Source organism: Branchiostoma belcheri, unplaced genomic scaffold (genome assembly GCF_001625305.1).
Source record: "Branchiostoma belcheri isolate BF01 breed outbred unplaced genomic scaffold, Haploidv18h27 scaffold78, whole genome shotgun sequence".
Lineage (NCBI taxonomy): Eukaryota > Metazoa > Chordata > Leptocardii > Amphioxiformes > Branchiostomatidae > Branchiostoma > Branchiostoma belcheri.
In genome coordinates, this window is record NW_017804442.1 from 1561068 (window position 1) to 1574870 (window position 13803).

At 39.4% G+C, this 13803-nt stretch overlaps 1 protein-coding gene across 2 annotated transcripts in view; it reads right to left on the reverse strand.

The window, feature by feature from the left end:
• The window catches only part of LOC109485747 (protein phosphatase 1L-like), a 26587-nt gene extending 15543 nt beyond the window's left edge, over positions 1 to 11044 (reverse strand). Inside the window, exons 1-3 of one of the 2 annotated variants that reach the window (XM_019789421.1) lie at positions 10916 to 11044; positions 9839 to 10485; positions 8310 to 8382 (exon numbers count right to left, since the gene is read on the reverse strand). In XM_019789421.1, coding sequence (XP_019644980.1) covers positions 8310 to 8382; positions 9839 to 10173 — 408 coding nt within the window. In that variant the 5' untranslated portion in view covers positions 10174 to 10485; positions 10916 to 11044. Of the gene's footprint in view, positions 1 to 8309; positions 8383 to 9435; positions 9452 to 9838; positions 10486 to 10915 lie in introns of those variants that run through there. The other variant, XM_019789422.1, reaches the window with a different exon arrangement.
• Between the last annotated feature and the right edge of the window lie 2759 nt (positions 11045 to 13803).

Below are 13803 nucleotides of genomic sequence, written 5' to 3' on the forward strand. Positions count from 1 at the left end.
CACTTTACATGATTTTCCTCACTCCACCCAGGTGTGAATGGGTACCTAACTTCGGTTGGGGAAAGCCGTATTGAGGTCACCTTGTGGCGCCAAATGGCAGCCGCACAGACCCTTGCGACATATATTATAATATGTGTATCATTTTATTATTTGATTGTTGTAATTGTTGTGATTTGTATTTGATTATTATGTGATACCCTGCATCAATTCAGCCGTATAAAGGCTGGGACTGCACAGGTACTGTTTGGACAATAAAACCATTTTATAACAAGTAGTAGTGAATTAGTGTCCATCAGAGTTATCTGTACTGTGTATTACATGTGACCTTAGGTGTGACCAGTAATGGCTTAAAGCACTGTGGCGAATCGATTCTCAATCCTGCTCAGTCCAAATGGTAATAGATTTGTTACAGTGTACTTAAACACTAGCAATAACATTGTCACTCTGTTACAATTAAAATTGTTACTTTGTTACAATTAGAGGCTACAAAACTGTTTCACTGCTGATTTTCTCAGTATCTTTTGCGTAAATGTTGGTCAGTAATTCCTTATTATTATCACTACTACTTGTTGGATCATTACGGTAAGTTTTGCCTGAGCTCTGTGACGGATCTGGAGAAAACCAGCAGGAAGATTGCAAATTTCCGGAATCATCTACGCTTCAGTCTATTTGCATATGAATCAATAGCTTGTGCTTATAAACCTGCATTTCCCCTCTGGTCTCTCAGTCACTGACGAAAGCTAGTGGATACTAGCTGAAACGTCTGTTTCCAAAATCATATCCAGTTGCTTGTGTAACTGCTTTTTGGCGTACTTGTTGGATGATTTGCCTTTTTTCAGGAGCTGTTAATGCCTGACTAATGCCGTAAGCAATTAATTGGCAGCAAAGTGGCTACTTCAGCATTTTAATCAATGAGCACATTTATAGATCAATTTATTGAAAATCGTGTCAATCCTATTACTAGTAGAAAGGCATTTAATCCAAAATGGCTCATTTGACCTACATTGTGAGCCATTATACACTATTGGACTACAATAAAATATAGCTTGCCCTAAATCACCATCAACTCATCCAACGTTTAACCAATCGCTTAGCTTATTCTTGCCTCAAAACCAAATTTAGATGACCTAGAAGCACGTATCACACTTGAACAGAATGAATATTCAAATATGGTACCAAAATAGAAAAAAATATACTGAAGGCATTCATTATTTAGTTTTCAATGAAAAAAAAAAGCTGGTATCCTAGCTTACTCCTGCCTCAAAACCAATCCTAGCTTCAAGTTAAACTTAGAAAGAGTCTATAAATCCTCTACATTGAAGAATGAAGCTTGTTTGTACATCTTTAACAATTGTAGAGAATGATACTCAAAGAAATTTTTAAAAAATTTAAAAAATACATGTGACTTGTACAGAATGTCAAACCTAGTTTTTAGCAAACTGAATCTTTAAAACTAGAAAGGCCGACATTTGCTTGAGAGCAAATGCAGCAGATGGCTTCACCCTATCCCCCATACCGAAAATGGATCTATCCTACGATGGCTGCCAATAGTCTACACCCCCATGCAGAAATGGAACCTTCCAATGCCGGAAATAGCCAAAAAGCCCTATTTTACATAACTTTAAAGTGGTGCATGTCAAAATCGTGAATGACATTCTTTGGACATGTGTCCAAGGTATTCCCATACCAAATTTCAGGTCATTCAGATTTAATATTAGGGCACAGGAGCCAAAAATGTACATTTTGGGTCCGAAAATAGCCAAAAAGCCTTATTTTTCCCAATTTTAAAGTAGTGTATGTCAAAAGCTTTAATGGCATTCTTTGGACACATGTCCAAGGTATCCCCATACCGAATTTCAGGTCATTCAGATTTAATATTAGGGCACAGGAGCCAAAAATGTACATTTTGGGTCCGAAAATAGCCAAAAAGCCTTATTTTTCCCAATTTTAAAGTGGTGTATGTCAAAAGCTTGAATGAGTTTTTGTAGACATATGTCCAAGGTATCCCCATACCAAATTTCAGGTCATTTGGTTTTAGTACCTGGGAACCAGATCTCAAAATGTATATTTTTTGCCTGAAAATGGCCAAAAAACCCAAATAAAACAATTTTAAAAAAAAATGAAAAAAACGCGTCGGGGTATTTGCCCACTCTACCTTCATGCCAAATTTCGTGTTATTTGGCCGGAAAATGGCAGAGATGAATCCATTTAAAGAAATGGCAGGAGGAGAAGGAGGAGAAGGAGAAGAAGAAACATGAGGGAACACAATATGTCTTCACCACTTTGTGGTGAAGCCATAACAAGTCTAAACCCCGGGTGGCCTAGAATTTAGGTAGAGGCTGGGCAACCTTTACAATATATTGAAGAATGAGCCTTGTATAATAACACACCACCCAGACTGTGCTCCATACATGATTCATAAGGACAGACCATACTGTGTCTATCTGTAATCCTAGTCCTCCTGGGAGGCTGGAGCTTTGCTGACCTGACTGTAACGACTGATGTCGGACCCGTGAAGGTGTATTGATGATTCTATTAGTGTGGGAGACACTGTCACTTCAGAAATGGACTTGTGTGCTCTTTTGCATCATGGCAGTGTCTGTGTGGATGTAGAGTTTAGGATGTAGAATATTTTAGCTGTTCTGGTTATTTGAGACATGGCAATCTTGCATACTGTAAAGCCTCCAAAATAAACTTCATCAATTCTGCTTCTTGCCACTATTATAGTAGGTGGCTTACATATGCATATAGCAGTGAGATAAGCAAAACTCCAGTCAGAAGCACTGAGGAAGGTGTCTGATAGACACCGAAATGTAAGCAAGATAAGGTTTTAAGGACATTACTGGTTGTGTAGAAGAAAATTCCTATATAGTAATAATACTAGTAGTATCTTTATATCTTTACAATTTATGTCGTGCGTATCAGTTTAATTCCTTCTCTAAATAGTAGTATCTTATATAAAGCCCACTGCCACCCTCCCACTTGGAGCAGTACTAAACACCTGGCCAGGTACAGGAAGACAGATGAGGGGATCTGGGAGACTTAAAGGAGCAGAAAGACCTTAAGACGGCCGCATCTGTCTTCAGGTGTGTCTACTACAACAGCAGGGTTGGGACTTGGGAGGATAACATCAATGTTAGCAGGATCTTAAGACATGGTCTTAAAAACAGGGTATGGTATTTCCTGATATCATTCTTACGACTTCCATACATGTAGCTTGTGAAATATCAATATCATGGTATTTACTAGCAAAAGGAAATCTCTCTGATCTGTTTCTAATTCTCAACACACACAAACACACACACACAGACACTGATAGATACATAGTTACGTATACACTTTTATCAGATATACATTGTATAGAGAGAGATATCAAGAGATATAGATAGATAGACAGATAGATAGATACATGCATACATACTAGCACCTACTAGTAAATGTACATACATTGATACTATCATACATACATGTACTACTGTCTAAATATAAAGAGATAATAAAATAGAGGAAATTTTTTCCAAGCTGAATCTGCAGATTCCTTGTTATCCACTTATCTTCTGTCATCTGAGTGTGTAATACCTGCATGCACTCCTCCTCACTATTGACTTGACCCAGTTCTATTCCTTCCTCACATTAGACACGGCAATTTGGTCTGTCAGGCTGATTGAACGGACAGATTTTACATCACACATCGCAGCAAGTTTCTATCAAATGTACATGTCAGACACTGGCCGGGACTGAACATTTTGTATGTTTTGTTGTCTTCTAAATCATATTTTTGCATTGTTCATGATACACCCCCATGAAACTCCTTCCTCTTCGCCCCCGCCGTTCTGCTTCGCCCCCGCCCCGTTCTGCTTCGCCCCCGCAAAAAATCTGCTTCGCCCCCGTCGGTCCTCTACGCCCCCGGCGCAATTCTGCTTTGCCCCCGTCCTTCTGCTTAGCCCCCAATGGCGGCACAGCTCACAGTCGACACGAAAATCGTCTGCAAAATAACAATAAAGGCTGTGCCGCCAAATTTAAAGTAGCCCATGCTCCGGCAAACATTCTGGACCACCTTTCTGCCAAGTGGCGTTGCACAAATCCTTCCCATTCAAAAGTTTACCCCTACCTCACGGCCCGTCAGTGGTCTCGTCTAGTTTTTACACAGCATTCTAAATCCATGTCACCTCACACAGCAAGGTATTGCCTTATAAATTCTACTTAGTATTTGCAGCACAATTTTTAACTTAACGCTATTACTGATAGCTGTCATTTTTTCACTATTGTCTACTTGTATCAAAAGGAACACGATTAGTTACTGTTCAATTGGCTGATACAAAATCCCGCCATTATCCAAGTTGGCTTTAATTAGTACCCACCTTCCATGGCGATCAGCCTAGCGTCTGTCCAGCCGTGAGTGAAATTTCCCGCCAGTACTTATAAACGTAAGAACCACTGACGGGCCGTGAGGTAGGGGTAAACTTTTGAATGGGAAGGATTTGTGCAACGCCACTTGGCAGAAAGGTGGTCCAGAATGTTTGCCGGAGCATGGGCTACTTTAAATTTGGCGGCACAGCCTTTATTGTTATTTTGCAGACGATTTTCGTGTCGACTGTGAGCTGTGCCGCCATTGGGGGCTAAGCAGAAGGACGGGGGCAAAGCAGAATTGCGCCGGGGGCGTAGAGGAACGACGGGGGCGAAGCAGATTTTTTTGCGGGGGCGAAGCAGAACGGGGCGGGGGCGAAGCAGAACGGCGGGGGCGAAGAGGAAGGAGTTTCATGGGGGTGTGATATTTGTTCATGAATATAATATCTAATCCTTTCGATGTTTTATCAATTCCTACCAAATATAGAGAAAATCCACCCAAGCTTTTTCGAGTTATCATGTTTACAGACACACAGACGGACAAACACACATACACACACTCTCACACACTCTCACACACACACACACACACACAGTACACTCACAAACACAAACACACACACACATAAACATACATTCACACAATCACACACACACAAACACACACAAACACACACACACACACACACTCACACAACCACTCACACATACTAACAAACACACACACTCACACACACACACACATACTAACAAACACACACACACAAACACACACACAACACAAAGGAAATAAAACAAAATAGCTGTGGCCTTCCATCTCCCCACCACATGTAAGCACTGTGCCCTACAGAAACAGGGGAGCAGGTGCTGGAATCACTGACTATAAATAGTTTCTCTGGAGCAGACGACCTCATCACAACCCAGCAGACCTGAAACCTACCAACACATGGGGCCTTGAGAAACACAAGGATGAACACACATACAGTGTCTGCCTAGTACAAAATTGATATAGTCGGTATACCGCCCTTCGGCGTAACACACCAGCTTCGCAGGCACGCGACGCGGCGGCAGCTAGCTATATCACACCGACCGACTTGTTACACTTAATCTTTGCACATTTGATTGCAGGAGTTGTTAAAAGCTTTCTAGTGATGATGCCCCTACTGTGCTTGGTGGCAACCAGTTCCAGTCTACGATAGTTCTGGGGAAATACGAGTAAAACCTACCAACACATGGGGCTAGGAGAAACAGAAGGAAGAGCACACATAGGTATACAGTGTGCCTATAACCTACCATCATCTACATACTAGTGATGCAGAATGAAGTCTATTAACAATATGAAGATGTTTTTTTACACTATAAATACTAGCAATATGTTGTAGAAGAATATTCAATTTCTTGAGAGAAAATCTTGTGTCATTGTGATCAAAATGTGACTGCTTTAAGCTTATTTTCCATTTTGTATGTGGTCAGCGATTATAAACATAACAACAGCTAAGATTCATCATTAGCATTAAGCTAATAAGGCACTGAAATAGATTGTACTTATTTTGATTGTAGCTATTTTAGCATTTATTACATTGTGCTGGCTTTGACTTAGACTGTACACTGTATGTATGGTTGTACAGTATACATTTTGTTATGTGATGTGCTCTGTTACATGTAATGTTGGGTGCACAATTCCAGCAGTCACTGCCTGTGGTCCATTTGCAAATTGCACTGTTGCAATGAATCCACATAATATCATTATAATTGAAACCACAGACCACATCCCTATCAAAGATACATACCATAATGTTGATGACCCATATTGTAATAACATATCATTAAAATGGGTCATTACTAGTGCCACCATTCCCCACAGCTGTGCAGTCAATAATTATTCTGTTACAAGCTTTATTTCCAGTGCATAGTCTAGCCTCCATAGCAAGCCAAAAAAATTGGGGGTTTGGGGGTCTTCAGGGTCTTTGAGAGCTTTTATGTGCTATTTTCTGATTGCATGTAGACAACATAGCCGGCCTGGTTGAATTACTCCCGTTTTTTGTACTGGGCTGATCAGAAAACAGCCGAAGACCACAAAACCCCCAGTTCTATAAGCCTGCTACGGAGGCTAATCAGAAAACAGCCGAAGACCACCAAACCCCCAGTTCTATAAGCCTGCTACAGAGGCTATGTATAGTCCAAGATAGAACCAGGGAAAAAGCTGAGGATATATTGACAGACTATGCTTGTCAAGAAGAATTTTGTTTTACAGCCTGACAATATAAATTATTTTGTAGCTATTGACAGACTGTTGTTGTGAAAAACACTTACATGTACATTGTGTAACTCTAACTCTAACCCAGATATAACCTTACCATTGCAGAGGATGGAAAAAGTAAAATGATTAAAATGTAAGACTTGAATTAACATTCCTGAGATAAATAATCAACTGTACCTTTAAAAAGGTTAAAAAGAGACACAATCAGGGATTGAACCCAGATAGACCTCCTGTTTATAAGTCCAAAGCTTTGTTACTGACTAAGCTATATATATGTGGTTGATGGATTATATAAGCAAGTTGTATTGGATTATGGTATTCCTATGCTGCCAGTCAGTAATATTTTTGCATATCATTATCAATCAATAGTTTGTGCTTATAAACCTGCTTTCCCCTCTGGTCTCTCAGTCACTGACGAAAGCTAGTGGATACTAGCTGAAATGTCTGACCGTTTCCAAAATCAAATTCTGTGTTGTTTGAGTAACTGCCTGTCAGTAATATTTTTCTTTCACTATTGACACCCAGGACAGCTTGTCCATAATAAAAGCATGGCAAAAGTAACAAGTCATGGCCTTACATTGTATCTCTCCCCTGGGAATAACAGGAGAAGCCTGTATACTCACTCCCAGTCCCAGAGGAATTCAATAACAGAAATATCACACAGTCCTAGCCAGGATATGAAATACCTTATGGCAGGCTCATGAATAAAATATAAGATATTTTTCTCACCACGTTTTGTGACTGTGTATATACCGAATATTGGTCAATTTCTCTGTTTAAATGTACTATATATTCTACATGTTCTATGTACTAAGTCCCCAATAAAATTAGTTGGGGACATTTTAAAGGTTTTAAGTTAAATTTTAAGGGGCTAGCAGAATTGTAGTGTCACTAAAGTACCGGTAAACCATACTGTAATACAAATGTCCATCTAAAACTGTATGCAAGTTAGTGATTTATACCCAAATATGTGTATGTCTAGCTGTTCGCTTCTTCAGTTCAATATATTTTTTTCTATCACGTGTTATTGTAAACAATAGCCTGGATTGTAACACTCCTGGCTAATCATTGGTTTACAGCAAAGTAGCAGAGTTCTAGCTACATGCAGAAGTCCTGGTGATAGAAAGAAGATCTCTACATGGTTAGTGTTAGATCGAAATCTGTGAACAGTGGGTAAATCATATAGGATATTGCAGTTTTCTGGTACACGACAATGTAATTTCAGCCTGTCAATATCCATAACCCCGGGGAAGGTGGCAGACAGACTATTGACATGTTGGCTGGTGACATTACAATCATAGTTGTGTACAGGAGACAACTCCAATATCCTCTTAGAGCTATAGTTTATAGTTTAATAGGGAAGTATAACCTGGAAGAATAACTGTCACCCATGGCACAATAAACCACAACAAACAATAAACAAAAAAGGCAATACATTGGCACCCATACCCGGTACAACAATGTTTGCAGACTTCCAAGTGGAACGGTCACTGTGAAAACTACAGACACAAAAGCAGCAAAGCTGGAAGATATAATTATACAGTATATGTGAGATGGTATCCAACATCAGCAGTACTGCCTAGGTGACCTGCTTGTTGTCATTTCAATAAGATAAATATACAATAATAAATATTATATAATACATGTCATATATTTATAAGTGTATAATGTATTTTATACAGTTATAATTATAAGTACTTACATCTCCCCCGTGTCCGTCAAAGATCTCGAAGACGGACGCTCCACTCTTTGCTATGTTGGTGATGACACTGTACCTGGAGGAAGGACAGAATGAAAGAATGGAAGAATGAATGAGTACATACTACTAGTACACAAGCCTGGGTGCCATCTGATTTGCTATTTGCTCCTTGCATTCATTGGCCCCAGCAAATCAAATGGGAGCTAGGCTATTAGTAGACGGCAAATTCTTAAATACTTTTTGTGAACTTTCATGAAATCAAAATTTTATGCATCATTCTTCTTTATATCCACGACATCAAAATACAGTCATGGCAAAATATTTAGGAACAACTGTAAAAACAAAACTAACAATGATGGAATATCCACAATCCAATCATTCTGATTATTAGACAAGAAATTATGAACTGATATTTTTCATTACCAGTATTTGCTGATGCTATCCATACTGATTTACATCATTAAGATATGCCAAATGATATTGTAGCATTTTATTCTCAATCCAACATTCCTCTGCAGGTGTTCAGTGCTGGCTTTCAGACATATATTATAATTATTACCTATATATATCTATACCTATATATTACCTATACTAGTACATTTTAGTTTGATACAGGAATAGTCTGGCATAGACAAATTACATTTACATAGCCACACCCACCTGGGTAAGAAAAATAGAAATGCTACATAATGCAAAAATTAAGAATTTTTCAAACATGCAAACATGCCACTTTTTCAGTGGTTGGGTACTGGTATTCAGCTGTCTAGACGATGCTTTGTTATTTGTCCATCTCAATGTTTGTGTAATTATTTTCTTTCCTAGTCTACGTTAAGCTTTTATATATCCAGTGACACCTGAAAAACAGGTCAGCATTTAATAGACGCTGGCATTGTCTCACCTCGTAAGATTATATACTGGTGAAATAGATAAAATAAAAATTGAAAATGAAATGTTGGACTGTAACTTAAACAGACAAAGAGGATCATTCTATTGTACAGTACTTGAGTGTGATCTATTAGTAAAGTTCAGTATTTTAATAGATAAAAATGAAATGGTTGAACCGTTGAACTGTTATAAAACATACTAGTAATTTGACAGGCAGCTGAAACAATATTTTATCATATATTACCTGTCTTCCATGTGTTCCCTTCTACTGTCTAGATAAAAAATCAAATGGATTCATTTGGATCCACATTTAAACTGTACACTAAACATTGAACTATTATATAACATTGACAGGCAGCTGAAACAACATTTTATTATATATTACCTGTCTTCCATGTGTTCCCATCTAACGTTAGATAAAAAATGAAATTTTTGAACTATAAAAAAGTATTATATAACGTTGACAGGCAGCTGAAACAACATTTTATCTTATTACTTGTTTTCCATGTATGGTACCAGGATTCAGTGTATTATTTGGTATCTGAGTGTGATCTAATAGAATAAAATAGATACAAAATAAAATGGTAGAACTATTAACTAGTTATATAACATTGACAGACAGCTGAAACAACATTTTATCAAGTTACCTGTCTTCCATGTGTTCCCTTCGGCCCTGGATCGCGTAAACAGCCACATTATCCTTCCTGAACTCCCATATCTGTGCTAGTTCCTCCTCACTCACATCCTCACTCAGATCCAACTGTGGTTCCTTGGCTGAGACAATGTGGTTCTCTTGGATCACAGTGGCCAATTGGGAAGTCCTGTTACTGAGGGACAGCTTTGCCTGGTTAAAAATAGCCTTGATGTCCGCCCAGTGATGCACATAGCTGTAGATGGCGACTCCTATGAGCGTCATGAGCCACGTTTCAGGCCGCAAGAGGAGGTGTTTGACAACCCGCCATAGCAGGCAGAAGAACGCCATGGTTGAACGGCTTACGGGGTGGACCGGGCCGGGGGCGGAGTCTTGTCGGGCCGTGGTGAGGGGTGGTACCGAGCGGAGGGGCTGGGGCGCCGCGGTGTTGCTGAGTTGGCGCTGGCTGGGTCAGGCGGATAGCGTTACGGCTGCTGCTTCTCCTGATGACAGCAAGCTGTCATGTCGGGAAAAATGGTGATGGACGGCGGCGCTGCACTACAGAAGGGGGAGGGGCGGGCCATTCGCACGGAAAACTCTCGATCCCGCCAAGAACTCTCTCTACCGCCTTAGAATTTAGACAACATTGCCAGCTTTCTGCGCCTGAAACAAGCAGGAAAGAACGTTTTCGTGATCACACAACAACATGACTTCAAGGTAAAAACACCGCACTTAAATCGTACAGACGCAAATGTTTGTTGAAGAAGGAAGAAAAGGCGATTTTAAGAAACTCGCGATCATTCGCATTTTTTTTTTTACATCTTTCTTCCCAGTACGATTGTGATATATTTAACACACGACCCCACTACAAGCTATTTCTTAAATCAGATTTCTTGAGGGACCTTGCGACCTCCAAGGTGGCCGAAGTTAAAGGGCGTCTTCACGTAAACAAGTTTCAGACAGACCACGTCAGCTAAGCTAAAGCCCTCGGGGGGAAAGCTCGAGCCTTGCTCCGAAAGGACCGAAAACATTCACCGCCGAGTCCCGTTTTCTCACAAAAGCACACTCCTACACGGCTAAAACACCTACCTACCTTCCACCCAAGCTAGCAGACAAGCGTTCACACGTAAAAAGGGCAGTTTGCGGCTCGATTTTGCACAGGAAATAGAACTTTAAAGGTAAAATTTGGCTCCGAACCAAACATACCTGCAGCAAGTTACCACACCGGAAGTGGAGACGACAGATTTTTTTCAAACGTGGTGCATGCTGGGATGGATTTGGACGATGCCATTCAAAATAAAGGTTAATTTTAGGAAGATTGTTTTATTAAAAAAATTAGTAAAGAGATGAAACAGTTTTAAACATGACAATGGAATATTATGTACTTTTTAGAATCAATTTCGATGTATGATTTTCTATGCAGCGAATTTTACGAAAAATATGAATGATTTATTTTATTGAGAAAAAAACACCCCTATAGACAGTATGGAATGTCCCCAGTCAGCTGACCCGGTGTAGCGATTAGGTAGCAACTTTGAAAGAAGTCCAAACAGGTAGAAGTTTACCTGGCGGCTTTCCTTTGTACACCTGGCGACAGGTGAGGTCACCTGCGGCAAGGACACGGAATCGCTGTGTCACACCGGCGTCTTGCAAGACATTCGTGCGGCGTCAAGACGCAAAAATCACGCGCCAAGGAAGTTTCGCAAGATGGCAAGAAATTCTCGAAGATCTTGGGTCGATAAGGAGTGGTTCTTCAGGTGAATTGGCTTGTTAAGAAGCCGCCAAGTGGTTTTACACAGGTGTAAATGTACAGGTAGGTCAAAGCATGGTGTCTATGTGTCACGTTGCACACTTAGTTCCTTCAGAATCAAACTTCTGTTAAGTGATTCTTAAGTGTTGAAGATTGCTTAAAACTTTGATTACGACTTAGTTTATTGAAATTTAAGGGCTTCATGTGTAAAAATCATGTCTATAGTTTGTCTAAAAGTGTTTGTTTCTCTCTTTCCCGACTACTGAGGTTATTAAGTTACATTGTTGTTGTTATGAAGTCGATTGTTCTGCTAGTAAGAGTGTCACCCTAAGGTTGAGGACTTGTGTATGTTATGCATGTTATGTAAGTACAGGCATGTTTGTGTGTGTGCGAAGATATGTGAATATCTGGTATGTAGTGGTTCTCTTCTTGGTCTAAGGCCACACCAATTTAATTTCTTGGTTAACGGATTTGCCGCTTCATTTTTTTTATTTTTTATTTGCAAATAAAAATAAAAATCCAGAATCAACTGCAAAATGCTCATATTTTGCCCTGAACAGTTGAAAACAGTCCTTTTCATCCTAGTTGTTCAAGTTATTCCATCTTTCAATGCAATGGTATCATTAAAAGTTCAAAATTCATTGTTTAAATTTTGAACCAGCCTGGTGTGTTGACTTCATGGCTCCTATCCTACCATTTTGGGCCATAATACGATGCCTAGGCCTGTTTTTATTTTTATTTTTTTTTTCGCCCGCCCGCTCCTTTTTTTTGTAGAAAAATCCATTAACCAAGAAATTAAATTGGTGTGGCCTAAGAGTGTTAGTTTGGTTTGGTTTTCTTTTTAATGCCCACGATCATGATAATGTTCATTCTGGCATGCTCATTTTCACCTGAGTGAAGCTTGAGGAAAGTTGTGTAAAGTGCCTTTCCCAAGGGCACAATATCGGTGACAAGGTAGGGTTCGAACCCGGGACCTCTTGGTTCCGAGCCGAACACGCTACCGCTATGCCACACGACCCCACCTGTGTTTCTCTCCTTCATAATTAATACTTAAGGACAGCTAGCTTGTCAGTTTAGTAAATATATAAATAGCTATTTTGGAAGAAAGTTACTATCACAATGTTCACTTCGTTTTGTCAACAACGTCGGTAAAGAAAGTCATACACAGTTGGAAAATAAGTCATGTTTTGACTTCAACTTAGAGTTCATCTGTGTTAGAAAAAAAGTCATTCCTACAACAAAATTCCAAACACGAAAATTGGTTTCACCCAAAGTCGACTGTCCATTTCCAGTCTTAAATGTCAGAGAATGGAGAATTCAATGCTTGGGTAAGTCCAATTCTTGAGTCAGGAACTACATTTTAACCTTCCTTCCAAGCCATGTTCTGGTACAGCAAACATCAGGGAAACAGCTGGCAAAAGTCACCACCTTCTGACTTTTAGTCAGCCCTTAATTTAGTTTGGGGTAAACGGAAAAGATGACATGTGTGAAAAGCTACACAATACATATGACACCACAGTAACTAAGTTTAAATTTATCATGAAAGTTCATCTGTGTTGGTAGTTATCATAGTAAAATGTTGAACTTTATTCCAACAAACACGTTATACTGAAAGATCAAATTTTCAGCGACAAATTTGATCTCTATACAAAAGTCACCACCTTCTGACTTTTAGTTCTGCCCTTAATTTAGTTTGGGGTAAACGGAAAAGATGACATGTGTGAAAAGCTACATAATGCATATGACACCACAGTGACCAAGTTTAAATTTACATCAGTGAAAAAAACTGTTACAGGTACTAGGGGGTTAGGTTTCATCTTATCTTATCTGAGGGATTTTTTTCTCTTTCTCCTAAATTGTTGGATAATCCCTAAATAGCTCAACCATTAAACCCAGTAGCACACTAAATGCCAGCTCCTGTGGTTAATGATTTTCTGAAAAGCAATAAGAAATTGAAGAGGTGAAAAGCCATTTTGATAACTTTGAGCTGCTGGTCAGTGAGGACTCAAGTCGACTCAAGTTGAGCCCTCTCCACCGAAATCTTAAAATGCTTATGATAGTTAAATGTTGATTCTGTCTAAAAGTCAAGTTAGATTTGGAATAGTACTGGTAGATGAAGGAAATGGGTAATTACCTTGTCCATGTTGCCTTGATCGTGCTACTGTAAACAAAATTCTATCGCTAGGCAACTTGTTTTGAGACAACTCTGAAATCTTAGCAACCACCTGTTA